General features: G+C 37.5%; 1 protein-coding gene and 1 long non-coding RNA gene across 2 annotated transcripts; one reads left to right on the top strand and one right to left on the bottom strand.

Moving 5' to 3' along the window:
- Positions 1–4,105: 4,105 nt before the first annotated feature.
- LOC148742031 (uncharacterized) lies at positions 4,106–9,093 on the top strand. The gene is made up of 3 exons (XR_016000059.1): positions 4,106–6,969; positions 7,533–7,590; positions 8,156–9,093. It is a non-coding gene; the product is annotated as an uncharacterized LOC148742031 (long non-coding RNA).
- An 8,273-nt stretch (positions 9,094–17,366) lies between these two features.
- LOC148742030 (MMS19 nucleotide excision repair protein homolog) lies at positions 17,367–23,229 on the bottom strand. Its single transcript, XM_088756548.1, has 6 exons — positions 23,040–23,229; positions 22,924–22,972; positions 21,922–22,025; positions 21,033–21,118; positions 18,984–19,794; positions 17,367–17,763 (listed from the first exon to the last, which is right to left on the bottom strand). Exons 1-5 carry the CDS (start codon positions 23,107–23,109, stop codon positions 19,720–19,722), a joined length of 384 nt encoding a protein of 127 aa, XP_088612674.1. The 5' UTR covers positions 23,110–23,229; the 3' UTR covers positions 17,367–17,763; positions 18,984–19,719.
- Positions 23,230–23,566: the final 337 nt, after the last annotated feature.

Raw genomic sequence — 23,566 nt, 5'->3', positions numbered from 1 at the left:
ATAAATCCTATTTTCTCAACATTTTGAGCATAAATGAAATGGAAGAGTATGAAGAATGCGTTTGGAACCTCTGTACTCTACTGATATGCCATAACACCGCTCTAGTGATGCAAAATCAGAGACAAAGACCTACCTAACCAACTGAGGGCCACTGAGATATCTTCGTTGTTCGTCGGGCACTGGAAGCGAGATGTCAATGACAACTTGAACAGGGCACCACTCCCATATTTACCTTCATTTCGGTCTGATTGGAGGAGAAATACGTCAGTTTTCCGATTGATACATGATTGGTTCAGACAATCGAGACTGAAAGACGAATCCTTTAGCTGTGTTGCACGTCACATGATGGCATGCCATGTTTCGCTGAAGCTATCATGAAATTCTTTTACATACATGCATAGACCACTCTCATAAATGGCCGCCGGATTAATATTCTTTTGTTTAAATTTCAATTAGCCCTTCTTACCTCGTTCTCCAGTACAAAATTCAAAAGAATACATTATCTCAAGCGAGGCCAGAAGGGCTAATTCAAATTTAAACAAAAGAATATTAATCCGGCAGCCATTTATGAAAGTGGTCTATACATACATACTTTATTGACTTTCCCCAAAGGAGGCTTTTCGAAGACAATATACTAGAGTTACTAATAACAAATAAGAATAACAACGACTAAAATACGATCCCCGGAATAACAGTGACTAAGAATAAGAATAACAATGACTAAAATACGGTCCCAAGACTCATAACATATACCAAGAAGGTTCTAAAAATTATAATGATATACAGTATAAATAGAAAATTACAATTCTTTGAGTAGGTTCTGATGTGCCTGCCACTGTTAACAGAAAAAAAAAGTAGAATTTACTTTTGGGATCATGCTCTAACGCAAAGTACATGCCAACTTAATTTCCGGAAAACTTTTCCATACCACATTCCAAGAATTTTATTCCCATGCGCAGTGTGCCACTGAACTTTGTAGTTGTGAATGAAAAAAAATATTTTTCCAACTGCTAACGCACTTCAATCTAATGGCTGGCTTCCAAATTCTGGACTACCATAATTGTCATGGCATAAATAAACTTGCCTATCGTCTAGTTCGCTGCCAAAATAATGAGCTTATTTAATGTAAGATTGCAGGGGTTCCAATAAAAACCGGTTACCGGCGGGTCTACCGCCGTCTGTTTGGACTTCATTCATGAAAATAAAAAGTGATATTAGTGGTCACAGCCGCCTATTGAACCTTCAGTGGCTGCTTATAACTAATGTTATTGAAACTCCTGGAGTGGATCGTTATCATTTCTGCACGCGATTTCAGGTAATTAGTAAGTTAGGGTTGGAATGCATGAATTTAACAATTGGTTCATACGTCAGCGTGCGTTCATCGAGATATGAAGCGCGTGGGAAGTTTCGAGAGCACGAAAGATACATTTCCAACGCTGTAGTTTATGTATAAAGGGCAGAAATTCCCTCTCCTACGCTTCAATGCGTTGTTTATTTTGTTTCGGAAAATTATTTAATGAGACAGTAGCCTTATCTCCTTGGCATGCCTGTAACATATTTGATGATATTGACGACAATTACTGGATGGCTGAAACTCTGTACAAAGGCATTAGAGCAGATTTTTTAACACAGAGAAAAGTAAGGGTACGAGGAAAGTCACTACCATGGGTAAACGGTGCTATACGCAAACTTATGAATCAGAGGTACAAACAGCTACGCAAGTCCCAAAAAACTGGAAACCAGCAGACAAGGAGAAATATATGCTTTTGAGGAACAAAGTCAGTAGACTCATGAGGAAAACAGAAGCAGAGTATTGAAAAGATCAGTTGAGCAATGTAGTAAAGGGATCCTGCGATTTCTGGAAGATCGTGAAGCAGATTTCCAGGAAAGAGAATAATGGTAAGAAAATTGGTCCTGTGCGAAACGAGCATGGCAGAGTTAGTTCACGAGGATAAAGATAAAGCAGATGCTTTAAACTTTTTCTTTGCTACGATGGGTGAGAAGCTTGCCCTAAATTTTCAACTGTCAAGTGGTTCACCTTTAACTTTTATTAATAGAGTTACTCCAACTATTGATGAGATACCCCTCCAAGACAGGCATTTTCTGCATAAATTAAAAAATGTCAACATTAGAAAAGCACATGATCCCGACAATATTACCTCAAAGGAAATGAAGATTATCCATACTGAGATCAGCCACTGCATAGCCAACATCAGCAGAATGGAAAGTAGATGGAAAGTTGGCAAAGTCACAACTGTCTATAAAAGTGGTGCGAAGGAGGAATGTGGTAATTATAGACCCTTAACAATGCTAAGTATTCCTAGTAAAATTACTGAGTCAGTTATATGTGAGTTCTTAGATCAACATTTAGGATTGGTCTTACAAGAGAACCACTGAGGTTACAGAAAGGGCCTTTCATCTGAGATAGTGTTGCTGTACTTGACTAAATTTCCTTGGCTACAAAATGCAAGCCTGCAGCCTAAGCGGCAACCTTCTGGAGTGGTTACTAAGCTACTTAATATTAATGAGCCTCCTCCGCGGAAATCAAAGTACTGGTACCTATAGCCCAGGCTTCTCTCTAGTAGCAGTCTGTAGCGTTGCAGTTGTGTCCTCCGTTGCAGTTATGTCCTCTCAGCTAATAACCAATAGAATGTGGTTTTATTTCTTCCAATCAAAAGGCGTTGTGAACGTGTCTCTTGTTTGTCACTTCCCAACTAGGGGAGAGATGCAATGCAAAAATATGAATTGCAAGAAGATCGTTAAGATCTCCGCGCTCGAAGGTTAAGAATTTCACGGGATATCCTTGTTTCATGAGCTATCCTTGGTGTCGTTTGGGACACTTCGGATTGGTGATAGATTAAGATTCTGGTTGCGTTTTCAAGTGCGAATTATTGGCGAAATTTTTTTCGATAGTTGGAAAGCGTAAGAAGACGAGAATTTGACGTTGCCTCGTGGCTTCGATTCCCTTATTAGTTTGGAGTGCGTTGGTGATCGAAGTTGTGCTTTTCTATCGGAACTAGTACGGTAAGGTTTCGGTTGCACTTCATGCTAGTATTTTTGTTAAATGAAAATATTACAACCATTCTTCAAAGATCGCGTTCAAGTTTCGGGCTAACTACTGTCAGATGTTAATACAGATAAAGCGTCCGAGTGGAACTACTAACCTGGATTCATTGAATCCTTCTGTGTCGAGGGATAATTTTTTTTTTTTTATTATTATTTTGTTTGGGACATGCAAAACTAGATTATACATAATTAAAACACGAGACAGATCTCCGTGTTTCAATGACCGAAAATTTGTGATTTTCTTCCAGCCGCATTATAATTTTTGTTATGCTACATGTAGCAATCTCGTAGTGTCTACATTGATGGTTATTATATATGGAGACAATTGAAGACATGTATTCATTGTAATTGTATGGGATTACGCAAAAATTCAACCACCGGTATGGTTGATGTCAAACATCATATATCCTGGAAAGTTAACTCACAAACTGTTGACACGTATGATGAAGATCTGTTGTCTTTTATAAAGGATAGGGTGCTCTCTCCCATGCTCTCCAGCAAGAAACAGTTGGGTTACAATGCATTAAATCATTCTCTTTGCTCGCCCAGAAGATGACAGATTTGCAGCAAAATTACTCTTCACTTAATAATACGTGCTTTTTCATTGAAATCAGTGGCTGACGTAAGCCACTTTCTTTCTTTTGATCTATTTAGAATAAAGCCCTTTGAACTAAATCATAAGGAATATGATAATAATGTGCATGTTATATGTTACCACACTTTACATACTTTTTCAACTATGTGTTTCACATATTGAAATGAAATAAATACTAATTCATGCACAATTGAATACTTAATTCAATACAGACTATTGCCTATTATTAGCAATTATTGCTCCTACATGTGTTTGCAAGAACTTGGTCTTGTTGGCTTTCATTGTGAGCCTTTGGTGATCCATATATTAGGGGAGACACTCGCTGCAACTATCTTTGCAAAGAAAATACTAAACTTTTCACCCTTACTTAATTGCATACATACAGGCATGGATGACAACCAGCAGCAAAGCAAAGTAAAAAAAAGTGCCAATGAGGTGGTAAGCTCCATTGTAAACATTTTCTTGGAAAAGTATGCACTAGTTATAGAAATTAAGGTAAATGTTGTGATTAATTTTTGTCCTTGGTGTAAGCATAATTTTCCTCTGGTTTTGTTAATGATATGAATGAAAATGCATTTTGTGTAAAGAAAGATAAAATGTAGCTCCTAGAGTGTAAGTTATGATGAGATGATGTGTCACCATTAATTTGGCCTCTATTAGAAGTAAAAGAATTAAACTAAGGATGAAACTGAACCACAGCATACCTATACTAAACCCTCATTTTAATTGTATAAATATTATTATTTTTCTGGTGTTCACCCAATAGATTCAATCCACTGACAGACAAAGATGGCACCTGTACATTTTACCATTACTCATAGGCTAAGGCACATGTAGAAAGCAATATTTCACAAAACAACAACATATGCAAGGTTTAAATTTTTCAGACCTTTACTGCTTGTTTTTATGAGTGGTTCCAGGATTTTCTTGCACAAAGAGGTCTGGTTGAGTGTAGCAGTTGCCATATTTTTCAGTATGATGGTTTCACAGTAACTGTTGTATGAAGTAATGTACCCTTCTCCAATATTAATTTTGCAAACTTGTCACTGGCAAAGAGCTAATTCATGATTAGACACTGATTATTTCATTGATTGCCATGCTCTACATTTATCGTTGAAGTATCACCATATTTATCTGTGTATAAGTCGACTCTTTATGACGGAAAAATTAGCCCAAAAAATCACCCTCGTCTTTTACACAGATCATAGATAAAGACCTGACCCAAGTAATCCAATAAATTAGCATAACAATTGCCTGAAGTCCATTAGGAAAACCAGGTTCATAAAACCAGTTCTAATTGTGTTCAAGTTTTGTCAGTTTTCAGTGCGTTCTTCATCGATGAAAAAGTTTGAAATAATATTTTATGTGGCTTAAACAGAAACCTAGTGGGGCTGATTTCTATTGTATTTTCTGATCTGTAGAGCAGACAATTTTCCTTACAGCTTTGGTGCTGAATTCTCATTTTCAGCGAATAATTACAGTAACTTAGTGACCTGGCAAATGCTGTTTTCTATTGCGGTCTTGTTTGTTATGTGCGTGGACCATCTATGTTAAATATTGTGTAGTTTCCAAGATGGCCGTGTTTTCATCAAGCGATCCATCGAAGCTCTTCGGTGTTCCTTCAGTCAACTAAATCTCCTTTCAAAAGGTTATTTAAATGCATGAAGATTTCATTTTCAAAACGATTTACAAAAGATGGTGAATTACTTCTCCAGTAAATCGAAGTGGTTGTATATGCTTAAATCATGAATCGTGGGGATGTAAACAAGTGCTACTAAACTTCACGGCACATGGTTACATTTTGCTCTGCAGTTTTTTTTAATTCACTGTGTTTTCAATACATTCTCAGAAATAAGAGATCAACCATATGGGAAATTTCTGTCGATCTGAATTTTTCTTTACTAGAAATAATGAAAAATCTGATTTTCAACCTTGAAAATGGGGGTCAACTTATACATGGATAAATACAGTAATTAACTCCTTTGCTCTCAGTAATTGCATTAAAGATTCTGTGTTAGAAATCACAGCACCATATCCCAAAATCTAATGTTGTCCTCAGCACAATTTCATTTTTTGAGCAAGGCAAAGCTAAAAATCAATCAAGGGCCACACAGACATCACAGAGAGAACATTGCTATGTATAATGGTTGTGTATTCAGATAAGTAAAAGCTACTCTATTCATTCATTCAATGTCAATACTCTCCCTCATAGTAAAGTAAGTAAAGTCTGTTCATGAGCCTAGTGGCCCATTAGGCCGGAGCTTAACTCCAGTTTCTGTAGTGTGAAGTGACTAGGAGTATTTCTACCTCCCCCTGGATGGGATGTTAGTTCATCGCAGGGTTACCCTCCAGCATTAAATTGCCGGTACCCATTTATACACCTGGGTGGAGAGAGGCACTGTGAGAGTAAAGTGTCTTCCCTAAGAACACAACACAATGTCCCGGCCAGGGCTTGAACCTGGACCACTCCATCCAGAGTCGAGCGCACTAACCATGAGGCCACTGTGCCTTCACATACTCTGCCTCATAGTAGCTATAATTTTTAGCCAACTTGGGAAATAGCAACCAAAAATGGACCCTTCTGTACATCCAAACTTTTAAATTTCAAGGGGAAAGTTCCCCAGACTTTGCTATCCAAGTGGGAATAAATGGCTGCCACACTGTCATTTTGGTCCCTCCTAGCTGCTCAAATGTTGTCCCTCCTTTCCACAATCTTACCAAAACCTCCATATGTGTAATAATAAAAACATTGAAGTGAAGAGTGCTATCTCAGCAAGAGATGATGATCATGCACACTTTTAATAGAGTCATTCTAGTAGATATTTGGCAAGGTATTGCATTCTTAGCTCAAAATGTAGTTTACATAGACCTGGGAAAAAAGAATGGGGTGTAGCAGTCATTCAGATCGGTTAATTGCTCCAAGCTCTAGTTTTATACCACTGCTCATTTGGTTATCTTTGTTGCCAATACTCTTTCTGGTTATTTGGGTTTTCTTGGAAACTCAGGCTCTTGCCATTGAGAAGAAGCATGATATGTGTTTACAAAATTAAAAGAAAAGAAAAGTGAAAAAAATTGGAGAGTAACAGGATGATATCAAAGACTGGTATAATTTTTATTTTTGCAGGGGGGTAGTTTTTTATATTTGAATCAGAGTTTTAGCCTAGGTATGTCTAAGTTTCTACACTTTTTGTTTAGTCTTGTGATTTCTTACTTTAAGAAGTAACTATAGGTAAAATTTTTTGAATTGTATTTTTATTACAGCCATGCAATTGAGTCTGTAAATGGAAAGTAAACACAAAATAATGATGGTAAGAAACAAATTGCTTGCACTATAAATTATTGAAAGTAATCTGCACTCTCCATATTTGTTATTTTTAATTGACATGCTTTGCACAGGTGTTGTGTGATAAGTGTGAATAAGACTGTGCAGCGAATTAGCTCGTGCTGCAGCATCCCATATCCAATAAATTCAATAGAAGACCCTTCGGTCATTTCACGCCTTATTGGATCTTGACGCATCCTTAAAAGAAAAGTTGCTTGAGACATATTTTTATCGTAAACATTTATGAAGCTTTCTTCTGATATATAGTTTGCTAAGGTTTTAGTGAAACAACTGTAGTGTGCAAACAATTTTTTTCCCGAAGGAAACCCGTAAAAGTGGGAAGTAACCTTGAGCTTGTCCCATGCAATTAAGTCATATCATATAAATCTGCCCTAAAAACGAAAAATTTACATTACTTTTATATAATGAAGTGAATACTTTGATACACAGTGGCTTTAGCCTCTGCATATCCTCTTATGTTTTTCTCTGAATACCTGGGAGCTGAGCAAACTGGTAACCACAAATATTCTCTCGTTCTCTTTAAAATAGGATTGTTGATCAATTTTTGCTGAGTTGGCTACCATGGCTCAAGATTGAGGACCACATGGTGAGATAAACTAATCTCCCCTCTGCCATCCTGAGAGGGTTTCTCATACTTTCAGAATAGAACAGAATTTTGGCTAACCTAACAACTCAACAGGAAATCGTCCCTTTTAAATTGAATGTTCTAAGGGAGTTCTTGAAGTTGCTTTGAGGTTTATCGCCTATCATGAAATAAAACCAGTGAACAAGGCTGCCGTGAATTACACACAACTTCAGATGAGGGTGTCTGGCGTAGTTAAGTACTGGTGCATTTCATCCCTGAGAAGCAATCAATCTACTGTTTTCTCACCCATAACATTACTTAAAAATTATTAATCAGTGACTTAGGTATCAGGCATATCAAAGAATATTAGCACTCTCCCTAATGGTTCATGTGCACATTCTAGGGTGAACGTTATTGTATCTCTAGTATGAACATTGGTGGTGATATTTTTGACAAAGGCCATCACTGGACGGCCATGTTTACGGATTTTGAAGGAAGTATTAAACCGCAGAGGCTCAGGGCTAAACAGCTTTGTAAAATGTCGTATATTGATATTACTAAGTGAACCATATCTTATGTTTTGAAGAGCATGTGATTAACATGGACTGGCTGGAACAAGAAATAGTTATGGAAGAGCAGCTGGAAAGAGGAAGAGCAGCTGGAAAGAGGAAGAGAAGAACAAAGAAAAAGGGAGGAGCAAACGAAAAGAGAGAAACAAAGAAAGGGAGAAGATCATTTTTCCGACACATACCTATACTTAAGTTATCCCTTTTAAAATATTCAAGCTATATATCTATTTCACACAGTAATTCCTCTTTTTTTCAAATATGTGAAATCATAATCTCTTGGAAAACTACTCTATCAGGGATATAAATTTAATGTATATTGTTTCTATTTTTATTTTTAAGTGAGCTCAATGATCTTGTTTATAGGAAAGCCATATTAGTACGTCAATGTCATCGGAAGACATTAAATATTTGGAAGAGAAACTTAAGATTTGTCCTTTGCTGGCATAGATTTTTCTTTTGTGAAGCCTTACTAAGTGACTATTGATGTCATGTTAAGTTCTCCTTCGGTTCCACAAGTAAATAGGCAGCACGTTGGAATGGGACGACAGTAGTTTATCCTAAGTCACCAAGGGCTTCTTTTGCAATGAACTGTTAAATTATTCTGTTACAATGCTTTATCTGGCGGTGAATAGTACCCGTAGCCCTCACGAAGACGTTCACTTTGCTTGTCAAGCAAAGATAAATCAATAGTTTGCCGTCAATATATGCACATGCATAACTTTTGAACTTTAAACTTTTGAACTTTATTTTTATTTAGACACGGTAAATCTATCAGATAAAATAATATGCACATGCATAACTTTTTAACTTTATTTTTTATTTAGACACGGTAAATCTATCAGATAAAATAAGAAAACAATCTATTATTACAATTACAATCTACTTTAATCTATGTAAACATGATCTAAAATTTAAAAGTGAAATAGAAAAAAATAAAGAACTTCTGCTTTACATAGATGCCGTGTGCGTTTTGTCGATTCAGACGAAGAAATTGCGACAACCATTTCGAAAAGATTGAAGTGATTTTGCTTGCTGCAATTCAGAAGACAAGCTATTCCAGATAACCGCACCGTTATAGCTAAAGCTATTTTTCAGGAAATTGGTGCGGGGCAATAAAACAGCTAGTTTGTTTTCAGAGTTCCTTAGATTATATGGAGGATCATATTTAGTGAAAAGAGAACCAAGATAGTCGGGCGTAAGACCATGTATAGATTTATAGACCATGGTGGCCACTTGTATTTGTCGCTGAGTATCTAACCGTCTCCAGTTAAGTTGCATAAAAAGAGGATCAGCGCTTGTGTCATAACTGGAGAAGGTCAGAATACGGGCAGCCCGGTTTTGCAACTTTTGGAGCTTATTCGAAAGACCCTTGTTACAATGCCCCCAGACCTCGCTGCAGTAATGAAAGTACGGTTGAACTAAGACATTGAAAAAGGACCCAAGCGTGGTTCGATTAACAATGGGCCTAAACGTTTAATTGCTCCAATGCCCGATGCGATTTTCTTGGCTATTTTTTCAATGTGCATATTCCATCAAAGGTTTTCGTCTATATGCACACCCAGAGATTTGACTGAGCTAACTTGTTTAATTATGTCACCACCTATGATTAGTTTAGGGGAAGTATCGTAGGTACCTATCCTTTGTCGCGATCCAATTAACATGAATTCAGTTTTAGATGAATTTAGAGTCAATTTGTTTGCAGTGAGCCATGTGTTAACATTGGATAGGTCGTGATTCATAACATCATTGATCATTTCTATGTTGTTAGTGGCAAAGGTCAGGTGAGTATCGTCGGCATACATACGTGCATCTGTGTATACAGCGACTTCTGGGAAAATTTCCCATTGCCTGAAGACTTTTTAACGCTAAATTGACTTAAATTCCAGGGGTGTGAATAATATGCAGACCCTTTTCAACAATCAGAACATCACAGTGGTGAAACATAACACCAAAACTTGCATACGGATAAATATTTAATGGGGAAGGCTACATTCTCTTTTCCAGCAAAATAATCTCCTCAAACTAAGTGATATTTGTCGAATAATCCTAAGGCTTTGCGGAGGGGATCCTACAAAGTACCGGCTAAAATTATTGACTTCACCCGGGGATAGCCTTCCGTCAACTACCCCCCGACCCAAAATTTTCTTACGCGAATTAAGGGTGCACTTCCAGCGATCTAACTTACAACTGCAATATAACTGTTTATCCCTATTTCCATGTTTTGATTGCATTCGAAAATCAAAACAATTTCACAGCTCGTACTCTGCATGTGCAATACATCCAAACTTGACATATCCATTCTTAACCCCTTTTTCCATTTTTCACTGAATGTGGAAATTCTCGTAAAAAGGCAATAAATTCTGACAATTTATCCAGCAATTAGAATATATCCTAACATGCCAAATCCAATCTTCACCGCAACTTTCCACTTTCTCGATCAACTGTAGAAACACGGGGTTAATTATAACAATTCATCCTACAAGTGGATAATATCATAACTTTTCCATATCCAATCTTTACCCCGATTTGTTCAATTAACTGAAGAAAAACGGGAATCGTGAAAATTCGATTGGTTAACATCATGACTTGCCGTGTCCAATCGTTACCCCGATTTTCCATTTGTTCAATGAGTCCCGAGAAAGCCGTGATAAGTTCTGACAATTCATCACGCAAGTGGAATAAAACCTTAGTTGCTATATTGAAATCTTTACCCTAATTTTCCATTTTTTTCGTTTATTAGAGACAAATAAGGTAAAATCTGACAATTAATCCCACATGTGGGATATGCCAAAAATGGGGTAAAATCGGACAATTCATCCTGCAAATGAAACATATTCCAACTTGTTATGTGTAATGTTTACCCGACTTTTCATTATTTTCAGAGAATTCTAAAGAAAAAACAATTCATGTCATAAAAAAAATATATTCCAACGCGCTGATTGAATTATAACAGTCTGTACATCCCTGATTTTCCGTTTTTTCTAATAAATTCGGAAAAAACGGGGTTAATTCTGAAAACTCACCTCTTAAGTAGAATACATTCTAAGTTTCCATATCCAATCTTGAACCCGGTCTTCTATTTTTATTTCAAAGAATTCCAGAAAAAAAGGGAACGGTAAGTTATGAGAATTTATACCGTAAGCGAAGTATATCCTAAGTTGTCATATCCATTCTTAACCCCAATTTTCGAATTCCTTTTTTTTCGGTGAATCAATTCCAGAAAAACAGGACAAACTCTGACAATTCATGCTACAAGGGGATAATACCCAAAGTTCCCAAATGCCATCTTTGCTTCGATGTTGTTCCAATTTTTTTTATTTTTAAGTGAACTCTAGAGAACAGGGGTAAATTCTTAGAATTAATACCGCAAGTGGAATGTAACCTACGTTGTCATGTTAAATCTTTCCTGATTTTCCTTTATTTTTAATGAATTAATTCTAGAAAAACGGGGTAAACTCTGAGAATTCGTGCTACAAGCGGATAATACCGGTAGTTCCCTTATGCCATCTTGCTCTGATTTTGGAATTCTTTTCAAGGAATTACAGAAAAACAGAGAAAATTCTAGTAACTCATTCTCCAAGTGGAATATATTCCATTGACTTGCCACATCTCATCTACCTTACCCCGATTTTCCATTTTTTTTCAACGAGTAGAAAAACGAAGCTCCCACTAACTCAATCTTTACCCGATTTTCCATTTCTTTTTTCAATAAATTCTGGAAAAACGGAGTAAATTCTGAGGATTCACGCTACAAGAGGATAAGACTCTAAGTTCCCATATGCCATCTTCAACCCGATTTTCCATTCTTTTTTTTCAATGAATTCTGGAGAAACGGGATTAATTCTACGAATTCATCCGCAAGTAGCCAACACGCTAAGCTCCCATATGATGATCTTTACCCCGATTTCCCATTTGATCAGCGAATTCGAGAAAAATGGGGTAAATCGCCTTCATGTTACAAGTGAATAATACCCAAGGTTCCCATATGCCCGAATTTCCATTTTTTTTTTCAGTGAATTTGACAAAAAACGGGGTAAAATCTAAGAGTTCATTCTCCAAATTAATAGATCCAAGTTGCCATAGCCAATCCTTAACCCGATTTTCCATTTTTTTTTTCAATAATTCTAGAAAAAAGGAATGAATTTTGAGAATTCGGCCCACAAGTAGCTCATACTCTAAGTTCCCATATGCCATCTTCACCCCGATTTTCCATTCGATCAATGAATTTTAGAAAAACGAGGTAAATTCTGAGTATTCAGGCTATAAGTGGATAATACCCAAAGTTCCCGTATTATATCTTTTACCCCAATTTTCCATTTTTCAACAAATTATAGAAAAAAGGGGTAAAATCTAAGAATCCATTCTCCAAATGAAATAGATCCCAAGTTGCTATATCCTGTCTTTACCCCGATTTTCAATTTTTTTTCAATGAATTTTGGAGAAACGGGATTAATTCTGCGAATTCATCCGCAAGTGGCTAACACGCTAAGTTCCCAGGCCCATATTATGATCTTTACCCCGATTTTCCATTTGATGAGCGAATTGGAGAAAAATGGGGTAAATTCTGAGCCTTCATGTTACAAGTGAATAATACCCGAGGTTCCCATATGCCCGAATTTCCATCTTTTTTTTCAGTGAATTTTACCAAAAACGGGGTAAAATCTAAGAGTTCATTCTCCGAATTAATAGATCCCAAGTTGCCATAGCCAATTTTCCATAAGTTCCCATATGCCATCTTTACCCCGATTTCCCATTTGATCAGCTAATTCGAGGAGAACGGGGTGAATTCTGAGCCTTCATGTTACAAGTGAATAATATCCGAGGTTCCCATAAGCTATCTTTACCCCGAATTTCCATGTTTTTTTTTTGTGAATTTGACAAAAAACGGGGTGAAGTCTAAGAGTTTATCCTCCGAATTAATAGATCCCAAGTTGCCATAGCCAATTTTCCATAAGTTCCCATATACCATCTTTACCCCGATTTCCCATTTGATCAGCTAATTCGAGGAGAACGGGGTGAATTCTGAGCCTTCATGTTACAAGTGAATAATATCCGAGGTTCCCATAAGCTATCTTTACCCCGAATTTCCATGTTTTTTTTTTGTGAATTTGACAAAAAACGGGGTGAAGTCTAAGAGTTTATCCTCCGAATTAATAGATCCCAAGTTGCCATAGCCAATTTTCCATAAGTTCCCATATACCATCTTTACCCCGATTTCCCATTTGATCAGCTAATTCGAGGAGAACGGGGTGAATTCTGAGCCTTCATGTTACAAGTGAATAATATCCGAGGTTCCCATAAGCTATCTTTACCCCGAATTTCCATGGTTTTTTTTTTGTGAATTTGACAAAAAACGGGGTGAAGTCTAAGAGTTTATCCTCCGAATTAAATAGATCCCAAGTTGCCATAGCCAATCGTTAACCCGATTTTCCATTTTTTTCTTTCAATGAATTCTAGAAAACGGGATGAATTTTGAGAATTCGGCCTCAAGTGGCTAGTACCCTAGGTTCCCATGTGCCATAGTCACCCCAACTTTCCATTTGATCAGTGAATTTCAGAAAAACGAGGTAAATTCTGAGCATTCATGCCACAAGGGGATAATACCCGAAGTTCCCATACGATATCTGTCAATTTTCAATTTTTTTTTTCAACAAATTCTAGGAAAGTGGGGTAAAATCTAAGAATCCATCCTCCCTGATGAAATAGATCCCAAGTTGCTATATCCAGTCTTCAACCTGATTTTCCATTTCTTTTTTCAAAGAATTCAGGAGAAACGGGATTAATTCTGCGAATTCATCCGCAAGTGGCTAACACGCTAAGTTCCCATATGCCATCTTTACCCCGATTTTCCATTTGATCAGCGATCGAATTCGAGTAAAACGGGGTAAATTCTGAGCCTTCATGTTACAGTGAATAATACCCGAAGTGCCCACATACTATCTTTATCCCGAATTTCCAATTTTTTTTTTGAGTGAATTTGACAAAAAATGGGGTGAAGTCGAAGCGTTCATCCTCCCAATTAATTGGAACACAAGTTGCCATAGCCAATCTTTAACCCGATTTTCCATTTTTTTATGAATTCTAGAAAAACGGGATAAATTCTACGAATTCATCCGCAAGTGGCTAACACGCTAAGTTTCCATATGCCATCCGCTTTACCTGGTTTTTCTATTTGATCAGCGAATTCTAGAAAAACAGGGTAAATTCTGTGAAATTCATCCTTTAGGTCCTTAAGGTGGAATGTATCCTAATGACTTGCCATAGCCATCTTTACCCGATTTTCGATTTGATCATTATGTGAATTTGTCGTAAACGGGGTAAATTATGACAAATCCGCCCAAAAGTGCAACAAATCCGACAATAATTTAGAAACAGTACAAGAAAAGAGCAGCTTAAAACAGCGGAACCGACCGTAATGAAATTTAGAGACAGAACTAAAGAAAGTACAGCTAAAATCAGCGGAACCGCAATGAAATCACATCACAATCTACTATTTCAAATTTTCACAATCTACTACTTCAGATTTTGCCATAGAGCAAAAACCTACGATATTGGAAATAAACAACTGAAGGCCAAACTTCTGTGATTGAAGGAAGACTTCGTGACGCAGACAAATTATCACAACTTTGACCTCTCAGTCGATCTCACCTCCAGCAGATCAGCGAAGCGTCAAAAATATACAATTTTATGTCGACGAACCACAATATATGATCTTCAACTATTAAAGAAAATAAAACAATTGTGATATGGGTAAAATGTTTTCATTGAAGTCGCAAGTCGAACAATGACGTCTGTAAATAAAGCAAGACTGCAAATGAAGCGTGAACAATAACGCATCCTTTGGTCAAAAGTCGCTTTGTTATTTACGTAGCAAGTTGCTCTTCTACGTTTAGGACGTTTAGATTAGAAGAACGATACGATCACACGGCGTTAACGAAGGAGCGATAGAACTTCAAGGAAAGTAATGTGAGAGATTGCGAACAACATGTTTTCCTGAGATCAGTTGGAAGTTGCTCATACGTGTCAAATTTTCTACTTATCCCGACCCCCTTGAACGAGCACTTTTGCTTGAAGACATAACTGCAACGGAGCCTCTTAACCAGTCCCAAGCCGCGTGTCGCTCTATAGATCACAGGATGTGATTGGCCATTGTATCACATTATGTCAGAGGACATATCTACAACAAGAGGACATAAGTGCAACGGTACAGCAGTCCGCCATTTTTGATAATGGCGGAGTTTTGCAGCTCATATGCATATGGCGAAAGTCTGGGCCAGTATGCCATGGCCAGTTTTTGCTCTAAATGTGGCACGAAAGTACACACAGGTTAATGATCGTTTCTTTTTTTTTTCTGTGTTTGAAATGTGATTTTATTTTTTATATGAAACCTGATAAACGATGATCGAGTACTACAGCTAAATGAAGTTAGCCTGCTCCATGCAAAAGAGGCAATGAAAACAACAAAGTTTTTAAGAATTACAGTGTAGCTTGTTTACATTGTCTTCTCTGAAATATTTTACTTTCTAGTTGGATATTCATGTGTGCTGTCAAGGCCTTATCTTTATTAACTATTCCCAAAATATTACTGGTGGCCTACCTATTTCACTTGAATTGTTGCAGTATAGACTAGGGTATCAATATAATTAATCCGGGTGCACAGGCACCCCATAATCTTGGTGTTCTTTGAATATTAGCAATACTAAGAAATACTGGGGTACTTGTGCTACCAACAAGCTTGGCAGTTACAAATAGTTTTTAAACATTATATTTTTTTTAGAGTTCAATGTGATACAGAGCGTGGTAATAGAGAAGTATTTTCATTTGGGTTATGATTATAAAACAATCAGAGATCTGCTACATACAGGTCTACCATGGCATCACTATGAGTGTTCCCACTCTTAAAAGGAGACTTCAGGGCTGTAATCATGTGAAAAAGAAAATAAACGTTGATGAAGACTTGATTAGGAACATTATTAGAACATCATCATTTATCAGGTTTTATATAAAATATGAAATCACATTTCAAACACAGAAAAAAAAAGAAAAAGAAACAATCATTAACCTGCATACACTTTCGCGCCACATTTGGGGCAAAAATTGGCCATGACATACTGGCCCAAACTTTCGCCACATGAGCTGCAAAAATTCGCAACTATCAAAAAGGCGGACTGCTACTAGAGAGAAGCCTGGGCTATAGGTACCAGTACTTTGATTTCCATGGAGGAGGCTCATTTCTACGGAGGAGGCTCATTTCTACGGAGGAGGCTCATTTCTACGGAGGAGGCTCATTTCTACAGAGGAGGCTCAGTTCTACGGAGGAGGCTCATTTCTACGGAGGAGGCTCATTTCTAGAAACATGTTTGTTTTACAGTGTGCAGCAGTGGCACCTGTGGGCCACCGCAGAAAACGCTGTGTTTATTTCTAAATTGTAGCAATTTCCCGCGAGAATGTTTCGGTTTCTCTTTACAAAACTTTACTCGACAGCGATGTATTAATTAAAACTGTAGAAATTGTAGGTGAAAACTGAGAAGTCGCATATTTCTACCACGAAAACGAAGCTAGCCCTTTGATGCTAAAATCCAGCTAAAATCCAAGTAAATCTCTGTTCATGAATTGTTAATTAGTTTGAAAACTTGGGCAAGCAGGGAAGTGCCCCGGGCAAGGAAAACTGAAGGGTTACTTGCCCAACGGGCAAGGTGTAATTCAAATATTTTTCGAGCCCTGACGTGCTCCAACGGTACAAATGTTTTATGCATTTTAAGTGATGGTGTTTAATTTGAGACCCTTTTATGAAGCGAAAAGGCTCATTGTTGCATTTAGTGTGTTACGTTACATGGCGTTACTACTGCAAGGACATTTATCACATGTGCTCAATCGTGTTGTAAATCTACTTTCCTAAGTGAAGGAAAATTAACTAATCGCAAGGGTTGTGTGGTAAATCTTCTATCTTGATCATTGAATGAAGGAAAGTTTAATTTTAGGGCAAAGTCACGTGTAGACTGTGATGAGAAACCCCAGGAGCTCGAGCAGTTGAACACACGTTGAAGGGTTGGATTTCGATCGCTAGTTGCCGGCTTCTAATGAAATCCCTGGCATGGTGTACATATTTGAGATTTCAAAAAAAAAAAAATTGCAAATATTGCATTCGCTCCATCCCACTCCAAAAAGGAGCTTTCCAACTATCTAGATAGCCTAAACTAAGAATGAGTAGGCAGTGAATTCAAAGTGTTTGCATCAAAATGTATACTCTCTGGAATACAAGAGACTAGACTACATTAAATTTTAAGATACAATGAAATATATGAAGTTCATATATTTTAGTGTTTAGTATATTAAATTTTGTTCCGAGAAAGTTAATCAGACAAAAGTTCTTGATCGTCATTTCCCGAACTTTTCATCTTGACTTTTAAAAGCCTCATCAGCATCCCCACGATGCTTAGCATTGGCGCCATATTGTTTAAGGCATGCGGGCCCTTCATCCCCTACTTTTTCTTGAATTTCTTTAGCATGGTAAATTCCAGCGTCATTCAGCCGTTTCCCAATTGCACGACCGATGCCAGGGACCTTTTTCGCTGATTTTTGTCCCATAGGTTCAGCTGCAAAGCGTTCTTTCTTATTCATGTCCCTTAAAGAAAAAGGAAAAAAAAAATAAACAGACAGACAATTAGCATTTCAAATCCAACGTAATCCGTGAGTGCAACTTATGCAATACATTTCAATTCAGCACCTGTAATCCTCACGGTATCAACAAACGCTTTTCATTCAACTCATTTATACTTGTTTTCTTTGTTACCACGTTCCCATCAATAGCATAGCGCGAATTTTCTGCCTATAAACAACCCATAACCCTCAATTCCTCCATTTACTCTGACGAAGTGCTAATGTTTGTAACGTCAGCTTAGAATCTCTATATGTCGCGAATGCCCCCGTTTGCAATGATGATCCACGACAAATCTTACAGTATATTTGGATCACGCTTTTTATCACGAAGAGAATCTCCAAGTCACAGTTCACAGTACATCCATGTGTTGAGTTAAGTCCCGAATTAGTGGAGAAACTTAAGCTCTACCCTGACAATAGAAAAATGATATCCTGCAATTCTAGAACGGGTTTGTCACTCAATCCTGACTTAACAAAGACAACGCGCTATTTCCAACACTCGGTGGTAAATAGGTCAACTAGATGATAAACCAAATTATCTTGCAACTCCCCTCAACGGCGCAACACCACAGTTTCATTGGAGACTCACCCCTTTTATTTTTGATTCCAAGATTGCAGAAGAGTTTCGATTTCCCGCTTCGAAAAGAAGCCGCGACTAAAGGATATTTTTTCTTCTTTGTCACTACGTCCATCAAAAGCTATCAAGTCTCAGATCGTCTCTGATAATTTCTTAAAGTTTTGTTTCCCAGATATCTTAAGTTAACGAAAGACTTTGGGGTATTATAGTTCAATCCTAATGCTCCAGAATGTTTGCAAGGATCAACAAGGATTCAAAATTTGCTGTCATGAAACTTTGGATGTCGGTCGTGTGAAGTGCGAATATCAAGAAAAGCTAGTTTGAAATTTATTTTGAAAAAGGAAAGTTTATGCTTTAAGTTTATCCCTATAATTTTTTACCCAAATAACCCATATCCCGAGAACCCTTCACAGGGCCTCGTCCTTTAAAACTTCCGAGTGTAGAAGTATTAAGGCTGTGTATTAAGGCTGCCCTCCTCGGCGCTCTGTGAGCTTCGTGAGGTGTCCTCGTGCGATTCATCCATTTCAGGGGCGGCATTATTTAAATCGCTCATCCTGATGTTTTCGCTGAAATTTGTGGAAAAATAAAAATCATGGACTTCCACCTACCTTAAACTTGGAATTTTTGTCGAAAGGATTCCAAAGGAGCGCAGGATTGTGGATATTTTCCTTGTATTAACAAGTAGAAAATAAAAGTTTGAAGATCTAAACTAGCAAACCAACACTGACCAGCTGCATGCGCGCGCATCTCATGTGACTCCGTAGTGACGTAACTGATGACAGGATAGAATAAACATTACCTTTTAAGGTGGTCTTCCACTCAAAAATTTGTATTTTTTGTCAAAAAACTTTCATTTTGAAAATGGTGCTTTTTGGTATCTTTAACCATTACTCTTTCATTCTACAGCTTCCTTTTTTCCATATTCAGGAGGTAAAGTCAAAAATTTTGCTAAATTCCTTAGCGAGTATGAATTTTCACCTTAGCAACGACCATAGCAACGGTTTGTTTATGAAAACAAAACGCAGTTGCAGTCAAAAGGAAACGACGGAATTTCTCCTGGGACCCCTCCCTGGTTATTCCCGTTGTTTATTGACATTTCAATCAGGCATACATGCAGTGAGTTACGAGCACCCAAAATGGCGGATGACATGTGGCGACACTATTTCCCAACTTATCATCCACCATTTTGGTCGTATTCGTTCACTCTATTCCTATTGCGATTTTGCTTGATAATTTATTTATCAATGCCACCAAAGGCTCGTTCTGGTTACACAAAAAAGCGTAAATATCGTGGAAACCAGTACTCTACTGAATCGAAGCGTTCGAAGAAGGAAAAAACGAGTGTCAGCACCAAAGGTCTTGGGAAAGAATGTTCAGCTTCTGCCCGCAAGATTCCAGCAGGTCTGACCACCGCATCTTCTGAGGGTATCAAGGAGTGTAAGGAGTCAATCATAAGTGGATTTCGGTTTGTAGATATGAGAATTTTGTCTTCTGTGATGGAATGTATGCCATGCAAAGAATGCTTTGTTTGTGATTTAATTTTACAAGAGCAAGCTATGAAACGCAAAGGTTGTGCCTCGAATCTTCGTTTGCTTTGCTGCTCGTGTGGTTGGTCTATGGAATTCTTTACTTCAGCTCAAATAGGCCGTTTCTTTGAAGTAAACAGAAGATTTGTGTATGCTTCAAGATCTGTTGGTTGTGGACGTGCGGCAGGTAAGAGGTTTTGTGGACTTATGAACATGCCGCCACCTCCTAGACCTACACCATATGCTCGCCATAATAAAGAAATACTCCGAGCAGTAAAGAAGATCTCACTGGAGACAATGCGTGATACTGCAAGAGAGATTCACGATATCAAGCCAGGTTCAGATGAGGGCATAGCAAGATGTGGAGTGTCTGTTGATGGAACATGGCAGAGAAGAGGCTTTTCTTCTTTAAATGGCTGTGTGAGTGCTATTAGCATGGATACAGGGAAAGTGGTAGATGTTGAGCCCCTAAGCAAAGTTTGTATCAAGTGCAGGGAGCATGAAAATGATCCTGACACCCCAGAAACTACTGCATGGAGAGCAGACCACAGAGCCTCTTGCAAGGCAAACTTTAAGGGTTCAGCACCAGCTATGGAACCAGAAGGCGCCCTTCGAATGTTTCAAAGGTCAGTAAATCTTTTCCATTTAAGGCAGTTTTATTGTTGATTAACATCTAAATAAACTATGTACTAAATTATTGTTGCTGCCGTTATACATTCACAGAAATCTGAGATTAAATTTTAACTTTCAGTTTTCATAGTTTCTCTGGTCCCCTCTGTGACAATCTAAATAAATGACTAATTCCCCCCAAATGTGGAAGAAGTTGTTTGGAAATAGTTTGATTTAAAACAATCATTAGCTGTTCTGTCCATTAGAAGTCCTCAGTGAACTGAGTTATATTAAGCTGGGGAGCTATCCATGATATTCTCCTCTGAATTGTCCCCTCCGTGACATGCAAAATACTGTGGAATGACCCTAACACAACATACACCTTATCAACAGGTAAAGCCTTGACACATCATCAAGAATTTCAAATCGATCTGTTAGGGAAGGTATCTGAAGTAATTGATTGGGTTGTTAGGTTTTGGAGGAAGATATTTTTCTCAGCCAAAAATAATAAAGTCCACATACCAAGGCAAGAATACCAAACAAGGCATGAGGAATAATGGTGTAGTGATCCTTGAGTCTATCACACAGAAATTCACAAAACAATGCCACTGAAAAAAGAAACAAAGAAACTTATTAATAATTAACTTGACATCGAAACTCATTGTAAGATAGGGCCTCTCATCTTCCTGCTCCTCTGCTCTCTTGCTCCAAGGGGCACAAAGATGAGAGACCCTGAGAACAAGGTTGGCCAGTGATCAGATGGTCCTTGGATTCTCTTCTGCTTAAAGAATTCTTACAGTGCTCTATTTTCTGTCAGCTCTTATCACTAGAGTTACCCCTCAAAAACTTGTAGCAAGTTAATAAATTTTTTTTCTATTTTTGAACTGAGATCCTTAAGTCAACAGCATCTCATGGATGGATGGTGGTACTCACAGTAACCATGGCTTCTCCCACAGACTGTGGCACCTTTTCACTCTCACTTTTTATTTTTCATGAATTTTATACCAGGTGGAGCAAAAAAAATCTGATCTGAGTTTAGATTCTATTAAACCATTTTAAATTTATGCTTAATTTCATTTTATAATGTACATTTTTGCAATCAGTGTATTAACCTCTCTGGTTGCAATCCCTTCTTGTTGCAAACAGAAAGAGTATGCTCTGTTTCTAAATCACCCAGCTCTCCCTTGAGAGCACTTACTGTTTAATGAAAACAGAATTTACTTTCCCATTGGGTAAAATCAGTGGGAGAACTTGCCATAGGTCAGAAAAGTGTGGGCAGATCATAAAATTAGTTTTTAGATATAAATACCACCCTAACTATATTGACAGAGCAAAATTAACACTTGGTCAAAATAAGTTAAAGCAAAGAGCCTATAACAGGCTCATATTCTAAAGATTTTACTATAACAACCTTCTTTTTCTTTAAATTGAAACCCAACAAGGCGATGCACGACTTCAGACAACAACCGCACACCATGGCACCTCTTATCTACATCAGTACTGGTCAACTGCGGCCTAAACATGGATATAAAAATACAAGTAAATCAAAACTATTATAAAATTCTTAGTTGGGTCTGGTTATCAGCAACCTGGTTTGAGATATAAATGGAGTGTGTGTGCGTCATGATTGTGAGTGGACAGTGTAATATATCATTTTCATAGGCCTCTTGCAGGTTATGTAACCAAACAGTACACATATCATTTTCACATGCTTTTACACAGACTGTTGGGTTCATTATCTCTTGATGGAAGCAAAAAGTAACTGTTAACTGTCACCTGTTATGTTTTTATGATTATACTAGAAAAATGGCTATTTTCGTTCTCAAGTGATGTCATTCTTTTCATTCATTGATCAAGAGACTTAAGGTTGTCCAATCCGATCTCCACCTTATGGTCGTCCGGTGTTGTTTGTCACATATATGATCACAGACCAAATTTGACTCAATTCAGTCCTGTTATCATTATAAATAATACTGGTTAGCGGTTGAGTACCTTGAAACTGACTCTACCCAGCCCTATTATTATTGTAAATAACACTCACCAATGCCCGAATATATTCCGCGCGCCTTAAATATACACTTGGATAAGATGATGGCATCGTGAATCGAATAAGCATTCTTTAAAAAATCGAGAAACAAGGGATTTTGAATGTTCTATTCTTTTTTTACCTTTAAAATTCATGAAAAGGAAAAATTTGGGCAAGAGTACGATTTAACCCCATATATTAATTATGTATTTAGACTAGTAGGCTTTGTTTTTAAAGTTTTGTTGTGAAAGACAAAGAAGTGGAATGCATGATTAATGTATGGGATTATATGGTACTCTTTCCAAAATTTGTTTAGCTAAGTATAACAGATTACATAACCTCGAATTACTACACTCAATGCATAATTATGGATGAACGCTTACTAACCCTAGTTCTTCAACAAAAGCAACAAGATCTAGGTTTCCGGAGCGTACGTCTGCAAGAAATATTTTTGGACCATCAATATAATGGAAAGCAGGACAGATGCACTAAAATTGCCTTACCTTTCACGATCCTAGAAAGTTGTTGTTCAACATTTGCTTCCAACATGTTTTCACTGCCTCCGTCCGCCATGTTGGAAAATCGCCATGTGCTGTGATGCGAGGGGACTGGGCCTAATACAGGTATGCAACGCGTTTCGACTAGTAAGTGCGAAGGAATGTTCAACTTCTGTGGTAAGAGTAATCTATGCTAGCGGGAGCCATGTTAGTTGCCGACGCTCTAAGTATTATAACTGTCATTTGAAATAAGTAACTGTGAAAATTCAATGGAACTGTACAATCAAAGGGTTTACCAACGCTCACAAAAATTTTGAAAGACGTTCACACAATTTACTGGATGTAAGGACCACCTGAGATGATTGAAACCACAGTTTACTTCAGTCCACGCAGGAATTTAATTAATTTCGGAAGTAGGCGTATATTAGGAAGTAAGTAGGTGGAGGGAAATGTAATTTGATATATTCTGAATGTGTAGAAGCGTTTTCCGTACGTATTTGTTGCGTACTCTATCGTTCTCAAGGACAAAAGCA

Source organism: Stylophora pistillata, chromosome 1 (genome assembly GCF_964205215.1).
Source record: "Stylophora pistillata chromosome 1, jaStyPist1.2, whole genome shotgun sequence".
In the NCBI taxonomy this organism is placed as follows: domain Eukaryota; kingdom Metazoa; phylum Cnidaria; class Anthozoa; order Scleractinia; family Pocilloporidae; genus Stylophora; species Stylophora pistillata.
The sequence above is the reverse complement of the archived record's forward strand: the minus strand, read 5'-3'. Positions and strand labels throughout refer to the sequence as shown.